Source organism: Callionymus lyra, chromosome 8, assembly GCF_982586985.1.
Source record: "Callionymus lyra chromosome 8, fCalLyr1.hap1.1, whole genome shotgun sequence".
NCBI classification, from domain to species: domain Eukaryota; kingdom Metazoa; phylum Chordata; class Actinopteri; order Syngnathiformes; family Callionymidae; genus Callionymus; species Callionymus lyra.
This window is the reverse complement of record NC_141825.1, coordinates 18,938,938-18,961,579: the sequence shown is the minus strand read 5'-3', so window position 1 is coordinate 18,961,579 and position 22,642 is coordinate 18,938,938. Positions and strand designations below refer to the sequence as shown.

At 38.2% G+C, this 22,642-nt stretch overlaps 4 protein-coding genes across 6 annotated transcripts; 2 read left to right on the top strand and 2 right to left on the bottom strand.

Annotated features, from left to right (window-relative positions):
* Positions 1–632: 632 nt before the first annotated feature.
* cnot2 (CCR4-NOT transcription complex, subunit 2) lies at positions 633–10,139 on the bottom strand. 3 transcript variants are annotated; one of them, XM_087796709.1, is made up of 15 exons: positions 10,014–10,139; positions 8,287–8,415; positions 8,127–8,199; positions 7,544–7,691; positions 7,281–7,463; positions 7,126–7,205; positions 5,422–5,544; positions 4,859–4,986; positions 4,655–4,772; positions 4,315–4,471; positions 4,176–4,237; positions 4,060–4,109; positions 3,887–3,987; positions 1,248–1,392; positions 633–1,188 (listed from the first exon to the last, which is right to left on the bottom strand). In XM_087796709.1, exons 2-15 carry the CDS (start codon positions 8,401–8,403, stop codon positions 1,102–1,104), a joined length of 1,572 nt encoding a protein of 523 aa, XP_087652835.1. In that variant the 5' UTR covers positions 8,404–8,415; positions 10,014–10,139; the 3' UTR covers positions 633–1,101. The 3 variants fall into 3 exon arrangements, with proteins under 3 accessions (XP_087652835.1, XP_087652837.1, XP_087652836.1); XM_087796711.1 differs by lacking the exon at positions 10,014–10,139 and adding an exon at positions 9,800–9,991; XM_087796710.1 differs by lacking the exon at positions 10,014–10,139 and adding an exon at positions 9,642–9,789.
* Positions 10,140–12,032: 1,893 nt separating this feature from the next.
* Positions 12,033–12,842, top strand: lrrc10 (leucine rich repeat containing 10). Its single transcript, XM_087797784.1, has one exon. It carries the CDS (start codon positions 12,033–12,035, stop codon positions 12,840–12,842), a length of 810 nt encoding a protein of 269 aa, XP_087653910.1.
* A 1,138-nt stretch (positions 12,843–13,980) lies between these two features.
* Positions 13,981–16,171, bottom strand: LOC148073923 (seipin-like). Its single transcript, XM_087796998.1, has one exon. It carries the CDS (start codon positions 15,930–15,932, stop codon positions 14,688–14,690), a length of 1,245 nt encoding a protein of 414 aa, XP_087653124.1. The 5' UTR covers positions 15,933–16,171; the 3' UTR covers positions 13,981–14,687.
* Positions 16,172–17,059: 888 nt separating this feature from the next.
* Positions 17,060–22,632, top strand: hacd3 (3-hydroxyacyl-CoA dehydratase 3). Its single transcript, XM_087796999.1, has 11 exons — positions 17,060–17,242; positions 17,470–17,512; positions 17,587–17,660; positions 17,734–17,898; positions 17,988–18,030; positions 19,321–19,431; positions 19,506–19,633; positions 19,700–19,812; positions 21,774–21,880; positions 22,120–22,251; positions 22,332–22,632. Exons 1-11 carry the CDS (start codon positions 17,165–17,167, stop codon positions 22,406–22,408), a joined length of 1,071 nt encoding a protein of 356 aa, XP_087653125.1. The 5' UTR covers positions 17,060–17,164; the 3' UTR covers positions 22,409–22,632.
* The last annotated feature ends 10 nt before the right edge of the window (positions 22,633–22,642 follow it).

The following is a 22,642-nucleotide window of genomic DNA, read 5'->3' as shown; positions in this document are numbered from 1 at the left end:
ATTAGTTTCGACATGTTCTGACTGAGGTTTCCTTTAACATCATGAGGGCCACAGCCAAGGGGCACTTTGCCCATATCTAAATTGGATGCACAAAAAGAGCCTTTTTATTTACACAATTTTCTTAGAAAAAAACAAAGGTGCCCATTTTTTTTGTTATACATTTAACCACTATGGTTCTACACAACAGTGGTGAAAATCCAGTTTGAAAAATGTTTCGATTTTTTTTTTGGATCATAGAAAAGAGCAGTAGAATAAAAATAAAGTTTTACCTCAAAACAACAAGTGGAGCTCCATGTTGTCAGAATCTACTGATGGTTCCTGAACACGGTTCAGAACCAGAGGAGAGAAAACCTTCCAGGCTGTTGCTCCTAAGCTTTGGAACAATCTTCCTCTCCCTCTGTGTTTGATGATCTACTGACTCCTTTAAGAAACATCTTAAGACATTCTTATTTGTGCAGGTTTTTCCCTGATTTTCTGGGACTCCTGTGTTTGTCTTATGTGTCTTGATCTTTTAAAGTATTTATTTTAACTGTATTGTTTTTGATTGTTAAAGTGCTTTGTGACCCTGGTCTAGAAAGGCGGTTTACAAATAACCCTTACCTCCTGGTTTAGAAAAAACACACCAAGTGACACAAAAGCACACACAAATTTGTGTTCGTTTTATTACTAAATATAGTGCAACAATAAACATTGCATGTCTTCCACTCTTTCGCTGGCGTCTGAGGATGGTACTGGAGCGTCCGCCGCCTGTTGAACAAAAAGTAACTTGTCCTGTGCACGAGGTCAGTCCTCCTTTAGGAGCAAAGAGGCTTCAAGGTTTGAGAGGCGTAAACAAAACAGACCCGGCTCAAAGAACAACACAAAAACTAAAAAAAAAAAAAAAAAAACAGCTGGAGGAACTGAAAAAGAATAAAAACAAAACAAGTGTTGATGTTTAGGCAGCGTGACGTCAGAGAAGGCAGCAGAGGGCTGAAACAAAAATCCTCCCCCTGTGCATGCGGTCGAGTCGCCCAGTCCTCGAGGAATAAAAACGGAGCCGTGATACACAGCGGCGACGACCACGTGTGCAGGAACAGCTGGAGCCTTCGTGAAGGCGGGGCCTTAGAAGGCCTGCTGGGCCGGGTTGTAGTTGAACGGCGTCGGAACGTGTGGTCGCTCTTCCAGTTTGTCGTACTCCAGGTGAAAGTCCTGGAACGACACGCGTCCGGTTTATCACCGCAGAACAAACCTTATAATATATGTGTTACCTTTGCAACTTTCCTCCAGTTGATACAATCGAAGAAGTAGTAGGTTCCTCGCTCGTAGGTGTTGGTCTTCATCGACGGCTCCATGCCGGGCGCTCTGGTGATCCAGACCCGCTCTTCTTTGTGGTACCGCCAGTCCCGGTTGAAGCTGGAGAGAGAAGTGATGGAGGAGAGAGAAGTGATGGAGGAGAGTGAAGTGATGGAGGAGAGTGAAGTGATGGAGGAGAGTGAAGTGATGGAGGAGAGAGAAGTGATGAGGAGAGGAAAGTGATGGAGGAGAGGAAAGTGATGGAGGAGAGTGAAGTGATGGAGGAGAGAGAAGTGATGGAGGAGAGTGAAGTGATGGAGGAGAGAGAAGTGATGGAGGAGAGAGAAGTGATGGAGGAGAGAGAAGTGATGGAGGAGAGCGAAGTGATGGAGGAGAGTGAAGTGATGGAGGAGAGTGAAGTGATGGAGGAGAGTGAAGTGATGGAGGAGAGTGAAGTGATGGAGGAGAGAGAAGTGATGAGGAGAGGAAAGTGATGGGGAGAGGAAAGTGATGGAGGAGAGAGAAGTGATGGAGGAGAGGAAAGTGATGGGGAGAGGAAAGTGATGGAGGAGAGAGAAGTGATGGAGGAGAGGAAAGTGATGAGGAGAGAGAAGTGATGGAGGAGAGTGAAGTGATGGAGGAGAGAGAAGTGATGGAGGAGAGAGAAGTGATGGAGGAGAGTGAAGTGATGGAGGAGAGTGAAGTGATGGAGGAGAGAGAAGTGATGGAGGAGAGTGAAGTGATGGAGGAGAGGAAAGTGATGAGGAGAGAGAAGTGATGGAGGAGAGAGAAGTGATGGAGGAGAGAGAAGTGATGGAGGAGAGGAAAGTGATGGAGGAGAGGAAAGTGATGAGGAGAGAGAAGTGATGGAGGAGAGAGAAGTGATGGAGGAGAGAGAAGTGATGGAGGAGAGGAAAGTGATGGAGGAGAGGAAAGTGATGAGGAGAGAGAAGTGATGGAGGAGAGAGAAGAGAAAACAGTTAAAGAAGCTCGTCACCGAGAGATGCTCGGAAATCAAACTGTTGCAAAGAAAATAAACTCAAAATACATGGAAGACAATAATTTACTACTTTTCGTTGCTTGAAAAAACAAACAAATGAGATACAAAATAAAGGACATTAAGTGTTTAATAAAGTCAAGAGTTTTTCATTAATTTCCTATTAAGTTTTAATTTAAAGATTACAATTGTAATCTTGTCTAGAAAACGAAAGAAATAACATTTACATTTTTTACATTCATTTATTAATATAGTTTTTCGTTTTTATAGAATAATTTAATTAGAAATATTGTTAGATATTTTTTCCCCCATTCATATACTTTTAAATTAAATATAAACGTAAATAATTGTATTTTCTTAACACAAACAATTAAATATAAATGTAGCAACAAAAAAAACGTATAACAAAAAAAATAATATGATTTAAAAGCCATATTAATATATATATAAATAAAATTATTTAATAAAAATATTTTTAAATGTTTACATTGTTTAATTTAAATAGTTTTTTAATTATTTAACAATTCAAAATACAGTTTTGATTTTCTTATTTTCATTCATAGCCTTTTAAATTCAATATAAAACATAAATGTGAATTAAATATGATTTAAAAGCCTTTTTTTTTCTTTAAGAAATTTGAAAACAAAAATCATTATATACATATACATACACACATATACACATATACATACATACATATATATATACACACATATATATATACATATATATATACATACATATATATATACATATATATATACATACATATATACATACATATATACATACATATATACATACATATATATATACATACATATATATATACATATATATATACATACATATATATATACATATATATATACATACATATATATATACATATATATATACATACATATATACATACATATATATATACATACATATATACATACATACATATATACATACATATATACATACATATATACATATATATATATACATATATATATACATATATATATATACATACATATACATACATATATATATATATACATACATATATATATACATATATATATATACATACATATATATATACATATATATATATACATACATATATATATACATATATATATATACATACATATATATACATATATACATATACACATATATATATACATATATACATATATACATATATACATATACACATATATATATACATATATACATATACACATATACATATACACATATACATATACACATATACATATATATATATACATATATATATACATATATATATATACATATATATATATACATATATATATACATATATATATATACATATATACACACACACACACACACATATATATATAAATAAATGTTTTGAATATTCGTATGTGTGGTGAAAAAACTCATTAATATATAATATATATAATATATATGTATCAGTTTCTCTCACACCCATAGTTATTAATTATTAAAAAAGCACCATTAACACAAGCGTCAAGTTCCATAATGCACTGCAACAGTCCCTAATTCACTGAGTCTCAATCTTCAGTTGAGCTTTAATCCATTTTCCAAACTAGTTATTGTACTCACAGCTCCACTGCAGCTAGAAGTTGTAGCAAATCTCCTCCGTTCATGTAGTACAGGTAGAACAACAAGTCTTCTCCGTATCGAGCCAGTTTGATGGCAGCCAGCTGGAGGAGGAGGAAGTTAAGAGCGAGAAAACCTGACCGAAGCTTTCTTTACATGCAGACGACGGCTTGTACCTTATCCCGTATGTGGATGTTGGTTAAATACTCCGACGGAACGTGGAAGTCTGGAAACAAACATTTGACTCAATAAAAAAAAAAAAAGTCTCTTCATGGAGTCGGCGAGGACGTACCGATATCTTGTGACCGACACGGCGACGAAGCCCACGGAGATGCAAACTTTGGATAGAGGTTTCTGGGAAGAGATGGGAAAACGATGATCGGAAAAAAAAAAAACCCAGAGAAGTCAAAAGTTCCGTCAATCAATCTTACTCGGGCGAGTTCAAGTTGAGTCCCAGTGTGGTGAGGTCACTCCCTAGAGCCAGGTGGACCATCCCGGGGTCCGTCTCCGCCGCCCGGATGAAGGTCAGGAGCCCGATCATGCCGAACTGGTCCGTCACCATCCCCGATGGAATGTTGGTCACTCGGCCTGAAGCCACCACAGGTCGCAATTCATCAACAGAAACATGACTTTCCCCGAGTCGGTACCGTCCAACCACACAACATTCATCCCAGCGGCTAGTTCATGACGGGGGGACGAGGGCGGCGACCTCACCAAAGGAGGGGAAGTCTCAGAGGAATTGCTGCCATATGATTGGCTGAGAGGTCTCACCGTCGGTCAACACCTGGATCCCCTTCTTAAGATTGTTGTTCAGCGCCGAGATCGCCTTGTCTCCGGGGAATTTGGGCCCGTCCGTGATCGAGGTGCAGTTGCTCGTCGAGTTCAAGTTCTAAATGAGAGGCAAAAAAAATAAGAATGAAGTTTCTTCTCAAGTTTTATTTCGTTTTCCTCATTTCTGACAAAATTGCAACGTACAGTTTTGTTGTTGTCTTCATTGTTTAACGAGGTGTCTTTGTAGTTCGGGCCGGGGAGAGCCGGGAAGTCCTCGTTGTGGATGGAAAAGTCTTGCGTCTGGTCGTTGGATGGTTTGGTCACCATGCCAACTTGAGTTTTTTCACAAAAGATCAGTAAACTTAAGAATGTACGAACATCGCCATCAGAATATTGAATTTTTTTTTTCCAAAGCAATTCATTATTTTTTGGAAAAAAATTCTATTCAATAATTCATCTGATTTCCTTTAATTGAATAAAGGAAATATTTTTAAAATCAATTTTAAAAAAAGTTTACACATAGAGTTTGATGTTTTTATTCCAATTATTAAATAATAAATGCTATAAATTCAACGTTTTTCCATTTGTAGGCTTTTCAATTCAATACAAAAATGTTATCACCAGACCATACTAGAAGAGCACCGAGCGACTCCATCCAACTTTCACCCGATCATGTGTCGGACGATCACGTGTTGTGTGATCGCACACACACACACACACACACACTCACACACACACTCACACACTTGTGTGTCATCAACACTCACCATAAGGTGCTCGCCCGGCTAATGGATTCATCAACGTCTGGTTGCCGTTCCCTTCCCTCCGACTTCTGTCCGCCAACACGGGGAAATCCGACAGATCCAGTCCCGCTAGATTTTCACTTCCATCTACACACATGGAATCATTGAGAATTGAGGTTTTTTTCCAAGTGAGTCAAATGTGAGACACAAAATATTTCAGCTCTCGTTCACGAACTGAACAGATCTGAAAAAGAATAAACTGAATCTAATTCCCTTAAAATTCCTTTTCTTTCAACTCTTAGTGGATAATTGTTTATCGGTTTCTAATCCTAAACACTGTCATCTCTACAGGTCATTATATCAACATTAACCATTACCTGCTTTGATTTCTAAAATAACACCAGGATAAATAGTATTTAAATACTCCAACACAAAAAAACTTATGATGAAAGGGGAAAACCCAGCATCTTGTTTCTGATTGGTTGATTCGATTGAGACGCCACAAGACTTCCTGACTCATCAGCTTGAGAAACGCGATTGTGGTCCAGTTGTGTTACCGAGGGCAGCTACACCCTGCAGTTGTGTTATTTCTTCAAAGACGCCACGCTTCGGTTCAGTGAGTCACGGTTGACACCCAACTTTATTTTGGCAGCAACGGCTCGACATACGAGGCGTTCGGTTGCGTCGTCGCATTTATCCAAGACATGACCAGTCGAACACAGATCCTGGTGCCGGTGTGAAACAAATTTAGTCCCCCCTACAAATTTTGTCCCCCCACTTCCTACGTGATGACGTCACACACAGCATATGCGAACGTCTCTTTAAAATATTTTTTATGGGTTAAAGAAACGTTTACATGATACTTTTTACCACAAATAAAACATTTATATCGACAAAAAGACGATCTTCGTCAACATAATCACTTTCCGTTCGTTCATCTCACACACGTGACTTTGACACCAACAGAAGTGTCCGCGCTACATGTGACGAAGCTGCTGATTGGCTGAAGCCGTTTTACTAATAATAAATTAAATACATTATACAAATGGAACAAATACAAATAAAATGACTCGTTCAATAAAGTGGGCATATGTACATTTAATAATTGATTTAAAAAAAAAAATCTAAATGAAACCTAAGTAATTACTGTGCAGTTGTGCCTTATTATTTAGTTTTCGATTTATTTTAAATCAATTATTAAATGTACATATGCCCACTTTATTGAACGAGTCATTTTATTTTTATTTGTTCCATTTAAAAAAATCGAAACCTAAATAATTACTGAGGTGTTTATGATCCGAACTACAGACAAGTTATTGAAAGGGGAATATTCTAACATTTTTTTTATTTGAAAAGCGAATTATTTCGGAACTCGAATGATTTTTATTTCATTGTACAGTTGTGCTTTATTATTAGTAAAACAGCTTCAGCCAATCAGCGGCTTCGTCACATGTAGCGCGGACACTTCCGTTGGTCTCAAAGTCACGTGTGTCGAGATGAACGAACGGAAAGTGATTATGTTGACGAAGATCGTCTTCTTGTCAATATAAATGTTTTATGTGTGGTAAAAAGTATCATGTAAACGTTCTGTTGACGTTTCTTTAACCCATAAAAAAAATATTTTAAAGAGACGTTCGCATATGCCGTGTGTGACGTCATCACGTAGGAAGTGGGGGGACTACATTTGTAGGGGGGACTAAATTTGTACCTACAACGGCGATCGTTTACCTGTGCCGTTGAATATGTTGCTGGATAGCGAGTTGTTCAACCCGAACACTTGATTGCGGTTGATACCAAATCCTGACATGCTGTGAAGGAAGAAAAATAAAATCAGCATCTTTTAGACCAGACAGAAGCAGCCGATTGAAGAGCGATTCCCCCACCTGTTTATGGTGAAGGGCTGCCGTGCCGGTTGCTGCTTGGGCATACAGATGATACTGGGGGAGCTTCGGTTTGGGCTCCCTAGTCCTGAGCTGTTCATACTGCTGTTCCTGCTGCTCATGCTGATCCCTTGACCGACCTGCGAGTGGTTCAGCATGTTTCTTGTGTTCATGGGCAAGGCCCCCCTGTACAAGAGCAGGCCTCGGTGAAAAATAAAAGTCGCTGGCAAAAGAAACATTTTGTTCAACTGGGGCCTCTCGCGTACCGGCTTGGTGATGGGGGAGCGTGAAGGGACAAGGAAGGAACACCCGTTGTAGGGGTGATATGACTTGCTAGTTGGGAGGCTTGTGTTAAATTCCGGTTCAACTGGGGTGTGCTGTTCCCCATGCCTCTAACCGAGAAGCCCAGTGCACCTACAGAGAGAGAGGATTTATTAATGTAACATTTTTGTGATGTAATTAAACATCCAGCCACTAGAAAGCAGCCATCATAACATCCACAGCTAAAGAAACAATGCAATCCTGTGAGATCCCTGCGACAACTGAGGACGAGAGGATACAGTCAACTCCAGCAGGTTTTAAAGCTAATGTTTGGACCTATTTTGGTTTCAGAACAAATGAAAGCAGTTACGACTTCATCAAGTGTCATGTGGTCTGTAAATACTACAAGAGTCAAGTACTTGACAATACTATAAATAAAAACATGTTACTACAGTATCACGATACATCTTATCATTACTTCCGCGTCGGGATACATATCGTATCGCCAGGTTCTTCTCAAACACACACAAAGTATCTGCCAAATAAACAAAAAAAAAAATTCTGTGTTCACAAACTCTTATCACTCACTTTGCTGACCGTACAAACTTGCACCAAGCTGCGACAGCTGTCCCGTAGACGATGGCGAAGGAGACGATAGCATCTTTAGAGAGAAAAAAAAAAGAAGTCGTCAAAGGTAAAAAGTAAATCTACCAAAAAATAAAAAAAACAAGACAGAAGAGACGCTCACATCTTTGTCCGACCGATGCTGGAACATCGACGGCTGGTTGTAGTACATACTCTCATCGGTAAAGTCGTTATCCACTACCTCAACGAACTCTACGAATTTTTTTCTCGAACCAAACATGCCTTTTGTGACCTGGAGAGAAGAAGACGGCTCACGGTCAGTACATTCATTGCAAGAACATTGTGACAAAACAAACAGCTTTAAACACTGTCCAACTGTGGGAACAAATAATGTTTTTTTTCTTTATTAAAGTGTTCATCTTTTGACAGGGTTTTTGAAATGTTCCGGTGGCTTACACAGTCACATCAAGCTGGTGGAGGATATAAAGATAAAGGACACGGACAAGATGAAGGTGTCCATCAGTCCCAGACGTGGATTTACAAGAGAATATGCGATTTCGTGTTTAAGACCCATCCATTAATAAATAATAAAGAAACTAAATTAAAAACTAAATTAAGCCCGAGTCTCTGAGAATAGAGATTTTGCACTGACACTGTCAAAGATGTGGCCTTTGACACTGGGAACTTCCACTATAAACAAGCTCATTTTAGACTTCTTTTTTTTTTATGTTTTTTTTCAGGACAACTTCTCATGTCGAGGCTTCAATACAAAAAGGAGATTACAGACGACGAAGTATCGAGGTATTTGGATGTTTTTTAAATGTGTCTTTATGTAAGCAGAAAAGTATTGTATTACTCTGGAAATTCTCATAACCCTAAGACGACATGAGCGTGAGTAAAAAATGAGTGAAATTTTCATTTCGGGTGGACTATCCCTTGAAGTAATTCCATCATCCACAAGTGAATCAAATCAGAGATTCTAGAAAAACAAACATTTAAATATAGACACCATCATTAAAAAAACAAACATCCACTTAAACTAGTAAATAACAGCTGCTTTGACTCAAACAATAGCCAACACTTGTACATTACATTTACACTACAGAGGCAGATCGTTTCTCAAGTCTCATATCTGGGCTGGACTTTGTAAGTGTCTAATATTAGTTCTAGAACTTTCCCTTCTATGGCCAGATCTCCAGAACCTTTGTCAGGAAACATTCATACTGTAGCTTTGCTTCTGCATATGATCGTAAAGATCTCCACACCAGAGTCCCCCTGAGAGGCTACAGTTCACCCCGACAGCATCATATCGCTGCCTCATAGCAAGCACACGATATGTATCGACATCCAGAGACACAAACATCCGATAAGGTTTGCACAGAAGTGACTCTTGAAGCTACCATGGATGTTGGATAAAGTTTTGAGCACTTCGATTTTATGAGTTTAAACCCTCGCGTTAAGCGGCAAACTGCAAATAAACACACATGTGGCGACTTGTGTTAAAGTTGTTATAGTTACCTTGAGATATGTGTCATTAAAATACAGTGCAGATGGTGATGTGTGGGATTGTTAGCTGCAGCAGTGTTTGCTAACTAGCCGGCTCACCGTTAGCTAGCCCGTGTTAGCAGACGCTTAGCTCCGGTTTATGTAACATTTAAGACACTAAATAACCTGACCTCACTGGCAGACTCCAGCCATGGTTCGTCCAGATCGCTCTCTATTTCCTGAGCAACTCAGTTGGTTGTAAAAACGTGTTTAAAAAGTCCGCTTCTGGAGGCAGATGCCGAGAGGCTAACGTAGCCGGGAGCAGTGAGGGGAAGCGATGCTAACGCAACATGCACAGGTTCAGTCGAACGAGCAACGGAGGAAGAAACGAGTTAAAACACCCACCGCATCAATTTTCCCTTCTCTGACTTAAATCCAAGATGGCTGTTTATGTTCAATAGCCTTTACTCTCTGACCTTACAACCCGCCAAACACTTCCGTACACAAACTGGAAAGGAAAGTCAACTCTTGATCCATAAAATAATCTCTCTATTACACGGACAGCTGCAGAATTTATCGCAACAAAATACACGATTTTTGTTTTTACGTAAACCCCGATTTAAATGCATGTCAATTCATATTAAATTATTTTAAGTCGAAATAAAATCTTAATACATAAATGAAAAAAAAAATGAACTGAAATTCCTTTAAAGAAAATAAAAACAATATTGTATCTGTCGTAAATTGTATTTTTTGTTGTATCTGTTGGCAGTAAATATAAATGTTTGGAAAACGAAACTTAACATATGTAAATGTTTTTTCTTTATTCAGCACTGCTCCGATACGCAGAAATATTTATTGTTTGTTTATTTTTATTTTTCAATAATATTCTTACTCAAAATAAAACAAATTTGGAGGAGGTCTTTAAAAGTATAATAATAATAATACCAATTAATTATTGGTGCTTTTCACACATGAAATTGAAGTGGATATAATTGTATGAAAATATATTCCTGATATATTTCAATCCCAAACTAACTAAACGACTAAATATATAACCTTTTAAAAAAAATGTATAATTTATGAACGTATTTTAGTCCCAAAAGAATATTGAATGGTTGAATTTAACATTTTAAATATTGAAACTTTAAAAAAAAATCGAGGATTTTCAAAATTAATGAATTTCTTTCGGTTTGATATATTTTCCCCAAAAAATATTGTCTAATTTGATTTTAAACAATTGTGGCATTTTAATATATAATTTAATGGAACAACAATCCATTACCAAAAAGTTAGAGATGTAAGCAAAAACTGTTCGCATAATAGGCCTTTCTATAAATATTGCATCAAGAATACAGTTTATGTTGTATTGGATCTTAAATGCACCTATAAAACATTCAATGCTCTCGTATCCAGGTCAAGTGGATGCTAGGATGTGGAATGCTTGTGACGACCTGCCAGTGAACATAAACAGAGCTATTTCGGTTCACGACTCGAGCCGTGAAGAAGAACACACACATATTAACATTGACATTATTGTCTGTTGGTTTGTCATTTTAATTGATTTGAATATTTGTGCTTTGTTTTAGTGCAAGATCGTAAAGCATGCCTTGATTAGTTCTTCCCATTTGGTTGCCAAAGTTAAAAGTATATTTTTACTCATTAGATGAATATCCGATACAATATATATTCAATGCTTAGGATATATTATTTTAAAAAAAGTCACAAAAAATGCACTCTATGAATTAATTTATTTCTATTAATTAATTTTACTATCCACTATCATGCAGCTGTAGGAACTGTCGAGTCAGAATTAGAAAATCATTTATCATTTGGAATATTTATCTATTTATGTATCAATCCAACCAGAAAAAGTAACTGCCCTTCAAGTCCAGTTTCAAGGTTTCTGTCCTGAAATGTAGAGTTGAAAATGTATGCACTTCCTGTTGATCACTCAAATTATATTTGATGTTGACTTTTTGTATAAAGAAATCAAGTCAATCATCGCACACATGATCTAAAATCTACCGATAAAACTTTATCTTTGAAAATAATCTGATTTGTTTTATTGTATAATTCCGACTTGGCCGAGGTGAGTCGTCATGACCTTAACAGCACCAGGACTTCCTCGGTCCCTTAAGATAAGTGAGTGTTTGCTCCCCACCTCTGTCATCTCTGGGAAGAGTGGGGGAAAGTCAAATGGGGAGGAGAGAGCAGCCGGTTGTTGCCTTGGAAGTCGGGTGCAGCTCAGAGCAGCAGGGAGACGGTGAGAGGACGACACGAGGGAATTCGTCTCAGCTCATTATGTAGCATAAACACATCATTTGTTGAGGTGAGACTCAGGACAGGCAACATTTTTATAGAATGTTCTTGTGTTTTTAGACACCGAAGACAAGTCAGAGATTGATGTGGAGAGCCGCGGCCATGGGGAACGCCATACGTGGTGTCATAGCCTTCATCCCATCAGAGCGCTGTCAACGCTTCCTGGTGGGGGACCTCAAGGAGATGCCCTTGGACCGCACTGTGGATCTCAGTGGGCGGCAGCTGCGACGGATGCCACCTGTGGCCTGCACCTTCACTGAGCTGGTGAAGCTCTACCTGAGCGACAACAACCTCAGCAGCTTGCCGCCGGAGCTGCAGAACCTCAGGAACCTGCAACTGCTAGCTCTGGACTTCAACTGTTTTGAGGAACTTCCTGCGGCGGTGTGCCGGTTGCCCAATCTCGTCATTCTCTACCTGGGCAACAACCGACTTCACTACCTGCCTGAAGAGATAAGGAACCTCAAGGAGCTGAATACTCTTTGGTTGGAGACAAATTGCTTTAGAAGTTTCCCACAGGTGGTGTGCGACCTCCCCAATCTCAAGACGTTGCACCTCGGCTACAACCAGATCCGGAGCGTACCCAACGAATTACGCCGGCTTGAGGAACTGAGGAGCATCTGGCTAGCTGGGAACGAACTGCAGGAGTTTCCGTCCGTGCTCCTAACAATGCAACTCGTAAATGTCATCGACGTGGATCGTAACAAAATCCGCTTCTTCCCGGGACTGTCCCACCTGGACGGTCTGAAGCTGGTCATCTACGACCACAACCCGTGCATCAACGCCCCGGTGGTGGCCGAGGGGGCGCGACGGGTCGGGCGCTGGGCCGACTGCCCCGACGACGAGGAGTTTGAGGACTTCGGGTCCGCGATGGAGGCTCTGGACGGAAAGTCTGAGGAGGACCACGATACGTGAGGTCAAAGAACATGCCGACCCCGAGCTGAGGGGAAGGAATGTCGAATCATGGCACCACTCAAGTGGAACACTCAACACCAAGAGAACTGGCTTATAGACTGTGTTCAGGCACCATGTATGGTAAAGTCAATGTGAGTCATGAAGCTAAAATGATAGCAGCGCCTTTTGTATGGTATATTATGGGATGGTTGACATCCCTTTATGTGCAATATTGTAAGATCACGTGTATCCAGGTTATGGATGTGATTCAATTTTGTGGAATAGGTTCAAAAGAGTTTTCGACTTTTCTTGGATGCAGCAGAATGTGAGATAATATCTGTAGCCAGAAAGACTTTGGAACCTGTGATGGATTGTTTAAATTAATTAGTTCGCTCCTTATCCAGACCGCTGCATAATTCAGTTGATAGATCGAGACTTTGAATGAAGACCTCTAATGGCTTTGATGTGATTCTCTAGAGATTTGCTGAAATACTGTATCAAGAGTGTCTCTGACTACATGCTGTTTTGGGGGAATCACTAAAGATAAGAAAATAAAAGTATTTCTAATAATATTGTATCATTTAATTCATAATAAAGTGAGAAACATGTTAAGGAAACTAATCCAACAATAAGTAATGTATACTTTAAGTTAGAATTAATGAGATGTAAAAATTGTAATAATAATAATGATTTGTAGAAGAAAAAAAAAAAGTATAATATTATAAAGGAAATTAAAAATAGATGGTTGTCACTTCTATATAATTGATTGATAGTTTATTGACCTTTCTATAGCTTTTCTGTACTGGATCAAATCATACAAATAAATAGCTGATATAAAATGACATATTGTGAATTATGAAGTGAATATGATGATGGAGGACAGACATGTAGAATGAATTCCTTAAACTCTGACCATTAGAGCCCATGATGCACTGCAACAAATGGAGCTTATAACCTTAAATATTTAGGTTCAGAAAATGTTAAACTATTTTAAATGTGTTAACTAGGATGTCGATGTCAGATTTATACGTGTAAATGGGTTTTATTGAATGTTATGATCAAATTGTAATTTGCCAACCTATAGAGTATCAATATATTAGTTGATTATTTTATTGAAAATAAATAAATGGAGAATTTTGCAACAAAAAAAGGTCAGAAAAACATCACACATATATATTTTATTTGTGGCAAACCAAACTTAATAAATATAACCATATCCTGTAACATATGTAGACATATTTTGATTAGAACATCAGACACAGGTTAACATACTTTGTTTCATAATACTTTGCTAAAGTACTTTCAAGTAAAACCTCCCCTTTCAACCAACCTGCACAACCCAAAACAGACTCTTCCTCCATTCATTTTAAGTTCGACAAATAGCTTATATCAGGTCCTTGTAATAAAAGTAGCTCACATTCACCAGAACGGTAACAGACACTGAAAGCGGTGATTGAGAGCAAGTTCTGCCCTAAAAGTCATTTACACATCAAACATTGTGGTTTAGATGACATTTAGAAACATTTTCCCTGAAACAAATTGCAAAGAAGAAGCTACAGAGACAGCATGACAAGGGCACTTTGTGTACATGCACGTTTTAAAATGGTGTGAAAGAAGGAACTGCAACAGAAGCTTGTTCTGTGTGTTGACATTTAAGGATATTAAGAATACAGCCAAATATAAATTGTACACATTGTTGCAGATGGTAACTTAAGGAAATACATTAATCTTGGAATGTAAGTTAATATCATATAACTTAAATATGATTTAGATGGAAAGACCAATTGGAATTTAAGCATGTTTTTTAAGCTGATGTGTGATGAAGTTTCATGCTTTACTCCTATAGGTATCTATCTTTTGATTTGGTCACAGGCTCATCCAGGGGCCGGATCTCTGCCTCAGAGTCGTCTCGTTGTGTTCCGGAAGCACAGAGACCACTTCAGCACCAGCGACTTCTTCCGGAGGTTTACAGTCAAGAGACTCCTTGTCTGTAGGATCTTCTGATTCCCCCTCAGGCGACTTCAAAGCTTGCGGTGGCTCCTCTTCGACCGCGTCACTTTCTTGGAATCCAGAAGCCTCGTCCGCGGGACCGATCAAGCTCGGAGCGCTGCGGTTTTTCCTCAAGTTGTCCTTCTCCATGCGTTTGCGAGCCTCTTCCCTCCTCTGCTGGGTGCGGGTGTCGTCCCCGATGGTGACCCTGACTCGGACTTGATCCGGGGGCCACAGCCCGCCCCAGACCAGCTGCAGGTAGCTGAAAAGCACGACGACGCTCAGGAAGATGAAGTTGGTGGCCACCCCGATCACCGCCGACGTCAGCGGGAAGTTGTAGAGCACATATCGTATACCGGTGAAGTAGGCGTGGATCCGTATCTGGGACGAGTAGATCTGCACGCGCCGGGACTGGATCTCGACGACCGCTCCGATGGTCGGTTGATAGGCGTTCGTCTTGAAGCTGGTGAAGAGCTCCACTTCTATGAGCTGCTTCTGCTCCGCCATCCCGGTCAAGAACAGCGGCGAGTAGAAAAAGGTGGCGAGCGTTTGCAGGAGGTTGGAGCGGTAATGCAACATGGTAGACCTGGCCACCGACGACACCGTCTTCCCGCCGTGGGTGAAGCACGACATCTTGACCATGAACATGCCCAGATCCTCGTTCACGGGCGACTCCGGCATCTCCAGATCCAGGGATATACGATAAGGCTGACCGTAAGCGATCACCTGGTCCCGTTGGTTCTTCAAGAAGGAGATGTTGGCGGTGGGAAACGAACAAAGCGCCGACCCGGAGGCGTCGCAGTCGGAGCTGTAGCTGTAGTGCACGGGGGTGGAGAAGCTCACCGTGGGCATGTAGGAGTAATAGAAACTCCCGTAGAGGAAGATGGAAACCCAGAGGAGCAGCACCAGCACGCAGAAGAGGACAGCAGCTTGAAACAAAGTCCTGCGAGCTTTCAGGAGAGTGACAGCGGCGACGTCATGGAGCCAGTGCAGAACTGATGCCATCATGCCCCCCATGGTCTCGGTCCTCGGGCTCGGGATGGGTCTGGCCCTGAAAGATGGTGACCTCCTGATGGGATCTGGTGCTGGCGGCTCATGTTGTGGGTCTTTATGTTCCTCCATGAGTGGGCGGTGCACTTGCTAAGCTGTGACTGATCCCGGTCAGCTCTGTGCGGCTAATGCTACAGTAAACACTGCTACACACTCACACGCACTGTAAACACTCGAGGCACACATTTTAAATTGAATAATAAAAAAATTATCCTTCGCCAATTTCGGCTTTTTGATGAAAATGGATCTGTTTTGCGACCAGGCAAACTATCACGCAGGTTCCTGGTTTGATCTGTTGTTTAGCTTCTACGTCATAGAAGATAATCACGTGATTCCGACAAGGTACTACAAAAATAGTTTACAGACTTTTATTAACCGGTTGAAATATATTTAAATGTGTAAAAGGTTAAATATACATTCATACAAATGTATTTTTTTCAATTGTTATTTTTGTAAACGTCTAAAGTCAAGTTTCGATTACGCCCAGGAAATAGTTATTTACTTATTTCTATTTAGCTTCCGGGTTAAACATGATTTCTATACAGAGCAGTGCTGATAGATTTAATTGTATTTGTCTCTTTTTATATATATATATATATATATATATATATATATATATATATATATATATATATATATATATATATATATATATATATATATATATATGGCCAAATAGAGATTACGATTCTTTGCATAAAAAAAATAATATTTATAATTTAGAGGAAAAAGGAAACGTAACGTATTTTAAATATTGGAGATTCTTAACTAACTGTGTTTACAAATGTTTATCATTAGAGGAACAAAAACAAAATCGATATCCCTAAAAACAATTCTAGTGTCTAAATGATACGCAACTTTTACATTACTTCATGATTTACACAATCCCTTCAAAAATTGAATACAAGTACATTACTAAACATTTACATTTTTTAATTAAAAGATGTGTTTTTTCTCAATGCATTCTCCTTTTCATAAATGGAGAATAAATATATTTATCGATTTAAAAATTGATTTTATGTTTTTAATTTCTGTCTTTGTAATGTAGTTAAAGGGTTGTTTGAGGGAAGTTTTTTTTTCTTCATGAAGTTTCGGTTCCTTATTAATTTATAGAATTAATATCACAGAAAAAAGGCAGGCATACCAAAGCCAACCAGTAGATGGCGGTAAAAGGCGCAGGTTAAGGAGAGCAGGAGGAAACTTCCGGGATCAAGAGGAAGAAGCTTCTGGAATAGCTAGCATGAGCTTCATTCACTGTTTTCTTTCTTAGCTTAATTTCCTGAAAAACTTTTAAAATTTAAATCATGGCTCTTACACCACTTGTTTACTGGGCTCAACGGCACGAAGAAATATTCCTGAGAGTGGAGCTGACTGACGTTCAGGTGAGCAGAACATGTAGAAGCTGCAGGTTGAAACTAGTTTAAAGTCTCAATATTACCTCCATATCAAACTTAACTATCCACCGTTTAAGAAACGTGTGCAATGGTTTATGTTGCAAAACCTTTAAGGACTGTCGTGAATATTGAGTTAAACATCACGACACCACTTTTATAAGCAACATGTATCTGATGCATATCGTATTAACTACAAAGTGTGATTTGTTTTCCAGCGTATTGATGTCCAAGTTCAGGATAACGTTCTGAAATTTCAAGGTGAGATACTATTTTTTGTGGGGATGTACTTACTGTTATTGTGTAGAAACCTGCTCAATAGTGTTTGTTTACAGCTCTGGGTCACGGAGCTAAAGGGCAGAATCAATATGAGTTCAACCTGGAGTTCCTTTTACCAGTAAAAGCCGAGGTGCGTGTCGTTGGTGTGAATGAATTAGTTTGTTTATTCAAATCCGTTTGCAGTAATCTTGTACCTTGTCCAGGTGGAACACAAGTCCACACAGCGACAGGTGAACATTAAAGTCCGTAAAGAGCAGCGGGGCTGGTGGGACAGACTCACCAAACAGGAACGCAAACCTGTCTTCTTGACTCCTGACTTTGACCGCTGGCTGGACGAGTCCGACGCCGAGATGGAGATTCGAGAGAAGGTACCGAAAGATTCACAAGTTTTACTTTATATTAAATGTGTTTGAAGAATTGATCTTCAACACCCCGGTATTTTCTTTGTTTAAAACAGGAGGAGAAGAAAAGAATGAAGGCATCCAGATATAAGGAGGAAAGTAAGTATATTGAAATTTATTTAAAATAATAAAAACACATCAATATATATGGTAAGAAGACTTGATCTCAGTTTTAATTTATCACTGTCTCGTATATATTTTCTTAAACCGCTTGAGCACACTGATAAATGTTGCTCAAGAGACACTAAAACAGACCAAACCATGTTCTTTCTGATACAACTTGTGGGTCAAAGTTCAATTATGATTTAGTTGCAAACTTGCAGTTAAATACAGTTGACCGTTATTTACTTTAAATTAATTCATGTTGGTTGTAAACCATGCCGTGGGGTTTGTAGCAAACTATATCTTTGGTTAAAGACTGCCTTTCTCAGTAAATTATTAATGTCCATATTTCTCATTGGCGTCTTTCACTGTGGCCACCACTGTGTGTTCAAAGTTGGCTGCTGAGGTGAAGCTATTGAGATTGTTTGCTATTAGCTGAAATGTGATCCAAATAAAAACATTTTCCCCACTTTCTGTATATTTTTATAGATAGATAGATAAATAGATGGAATTTTATTGATCCTTCAGGAGGTCTCCTTCGGGAAATTGTTTTTAGCACACAGCAATACAGATGATAATTCATGAAAATAGAACCTAAGAACCAAGTTTATATAAAAATAAAGTACAAGATGACACAATCTAAGTCTAAAGATAAAGAACATAGATCAATACAAATAACAAAAACAAAGGATACAAAGATTGACATGGAATAGAATGTCATGATACTCTAACTTTCACTCCACTTCTGCCCCGTAACTCAGAATTGTACAATTTAATAGCACGAGGAATGAATGACTCCCTGAGTCTATTAGTGTTGCATCTGGGAAGCAGCATTCGTGCTTCTCTGCTCACTGATGACAGTGTTCAGAGGATGATGTCATCATCCATGATGGACAGTAGTTTGTTCAATGATCTCCTCTCAGCAACTGTCACCAGTGAGTCCAGCTTCAACCACAGAGCCAGCCCTCCTGATCAACCTGTCCAACCTGTTGATACTAAGACTAGAAATAAATGACACAAAACTTTTTACAGCAGATCTATTCCACAACTATTATTTAGAATTTCAGATAACTCAACAAAGAGTTCTAGAATGCATCTTTTCTTAAAATGGAATCACAAGGTATAAAAAAATCCCTGAACTGTTTTTGATGAAATGCCAGGAAACGGTTCCTGAAAATTGGTAGATAATAGTGATAATTACATAACTTGAATGATGATGATGCGTTATTTAAATACGGAAATTGTTGACTGTTTCTGAATGTCTTAACTGTGTTCCTTCTCTCTCAGGTTTTGTGAGCCTGAAAACGGGGTTCCTGTTTGTGTACAACTTGGTGCAGTTTCTTGGTTTTTCGTGGATCTTTACCAACATGTCTATTCGACTTGTCATGTTCGGGGAAGGTGAGGAACAACATTCTGTGTTTACATAACGGTCAATATCAGAATTAATTCTTTATTGCCTTCATCTCTTTTAGATTCTTTCTATGACACATTCCACACCATCGCAGACGTCATGTTCTTCTGCCAGATTCTGGCAGCTGTTGAAGTCCTAAATGCTGCTTTCGGGGTCGTCAAGACCGGCGTGGTTCCGACTCTTATTCAGGTTCGACGCCGTCTAGAGTCGACCGACTCGATCTCGTGAGGTCATTACAACGTCTGTTGTCCACAGGTGGTTGGACGGAATTTCATCCTCTTCATCATCCTCGGGAGTGTGGAAGAAATGCACAACAAGCCAGTCGTGTTCTTTATTTTCTATCTGTGGAGCTCTATTGAAATCTTCAGGTGAGTTAAAAAATGTAAACCGTTGAACTCATTTAATTTGAATTATTGTACTGTATAATGCATCAAGATGGTACATTTTCAGAAATATGATCGTTTCAAACCAAAATATGCAGTTGTGATCCAAAGTTTTTTTTCTCATCATATTTCTCTCTGTGATTTATCCTATTTAAAACTATATAGTTTCCTTTCAACAGCTTCTTTAAAGTCTTACTTAAATTCTTCTTTAAAGTCTTACTTAAAGAAGTTAAGTTTAAATAAAGTTTGATTGAAATGCTGCTTAAACCAAGCAATAAAATAATTTAAATAATTAGAAAAAACGTAAACCTTTTCTGGACTGGATCAAATCATGCAAAAAAGAAATATAGGTGATATAAAATGAATTATTGTGAATTAAATGTTAACCTAGTTCGTGTATTAAAAGGTATGTTATTATTTGCAGTTGATATTTATTTGCTTTTGGGTTTATACATGTAAATGGGTTTTATTGAATGTTATGATACACTTTTTAACTTTACAACTTATACAGTATCAATATATTAGTTGATTATTTTATTGAAAATAAATAAATGGAGAATTGTGCAACAAAAAGGTCAGAACAACATCACACATATATATTTTATTTTTAGCAAACCTAACTTAATAAATATAACCATATCCTGTAACATGTGTAGACATATTTGATTAGAACATCAGACAGAGGTTAACATACTTGGTTTCATAATACTTTTCCAAGTACTTTCAAGTAAAACCTCCCGTTTCAACCAACCTACACAACCCAAAACAGACTCTTCCTTCATTAATTAATTAAACAAGTTTGACAAATGGCTTTTCTCAGTAAAAAACATAAAACGGTCCTTGTAATAAAAGTAGCTCACATTCACCAGAACGGTAAAAGCGATGATTGAGAGCAAGTTCTGCCCTAAAGGTCATTTACACTTTAATGGTTTAGATTACATTTCAGCAGAATTCAGAAACCTTTTCCCTGAAACAAATTTCAAAGAGGAAGCTACAGAGAATCCATGACAAGGGCACTTTGTAAGAACTGCAACAGTCATGAAGCTTGTTCTGTGTGTTGACATTCAAGGATATTAAGAATTCAGCTGCAGATGGTACATTGGGGAAATACATTCAGCTTGGAATGTAAGTTTATATCATATAACTTAAATATGATTAAGATGGAAAGACCTATTGGAATTTAAGCTGATGTGTGATGAAGTTTAATGCTTTACTCCTATATGTATCTATCTGCATTTTATCTTGATGTATTATACAATGGTACATTTTTAGAAATATGATCGGTTTCAAACCAAAATAATGCAGGTTTTTTTTCCATGTGTTTGAAAAATTATGTATTTATATCTATATAACAGATTCTTTAAAGTCTTACTTAAAGAAGTTAAAATAAAGTTTGATTGAAATGCTGCTTAAACCAAACAATAAAATAATTTAAATATTTTTTGTAGAGACGACAAGCATTCATTTCATAGAATACTTGTTTTCTAAAATATTGCTCAACATTTGTTGCCTCGCGTGTTGGGACTCATTAAAAATTGATGCCAGCAAAAATCAGTAAAAATATTTCTTTCATCTACATTTAATTGATCTCAACTGCCTCAAAATATCAATAATACCTTGTGTTTATTAAAAGATTGAGTGAGAATCTTTTTGTATAGCACTAAGACTGGTTTATTGTTGGCAATATTCTTAATTTTCTCGTTTAAAATAGCAAATGAACGTTTCCCCTTAAAAAAATAGATTGTTTTGTGCATTTCTCTGCAACAAGATGATCCATATACTTTGCTTTTTACTAATTTTAACACGTTTACAGGTACGTTTTAAGTAGATTTGACTGAAACGAGCATCTTCACTTGTCAAGTCACAAGCTCATTAATTCTGAGAAAATTTGGTATTAAAAACATGTTCTAGAAAGTAATGATCTCTACAACATCCTTGACCTACAGGTATCCCTTCTACATGCTGGGATGTTTCAACACGGAGTGGAAGACGCTGACGTGGCTCAGATACACCATCTGGATACCACTGTACCCGCTCGGTGTTATTGCTGAAGGTTGGTTTTATTTATTTGTTGATGTATTGCTGTGAGAAAACATTGTACTAAACTGTTTAACTTTGAATCAATTGGCAATATTGTTACATCAGTAAACCTTGAAAACATGATTTTAGTTTGTGTTTTTGCAAGATTGGTATGAAAAGAGCGAGACAAGTTGAACTGAACCTGAACTATTTTGAGTTCTTTTGTTTCTCTGGCTGCTCCTGAACATTTTAACAAGTAAATGTCCCTCTCAGCTGTGGCAGTGATCCAGTCCATTCCCATTTTCAACGAGAGCAAACTCTTCAGCATCCCTCTGCCCAAGTCCTTGGGGACGTCAGCGAGCTTCTCCTACGTGCTTTATGTCTACCTTGTGCTCATGTTTCTGGGTGAGTGCACGAATACAAGGTTTTTTTGAATTCTTACATTTGATCCCATCCTTTACCCATGTTTTCTTCTCCGACTCCAGGACTCATTATGAACTTCCGTCACCTCTACAAGCAAAGAACTAAACGCTTCCGCACCAAGAAGAGGAAAGCACACTGAGACCCTTCTGTTTGACTCCAGGACACGAACATTCCTGGATCAGAAGATTCCTCAATTGTCTCCTTGTTTTTGTGACATAAACCCAGATAAAAAAAAAAGATACTTTGATACTTTTTAATTGGTAGATCAATCCTGACAATTTGTTAAAATGTGTTTTTAATTTATTTCTAATTATGTACGATGTGATTTTAAATGCCTCATAAAAACCTTTTCTTCTAATAACAGACCAGGAAT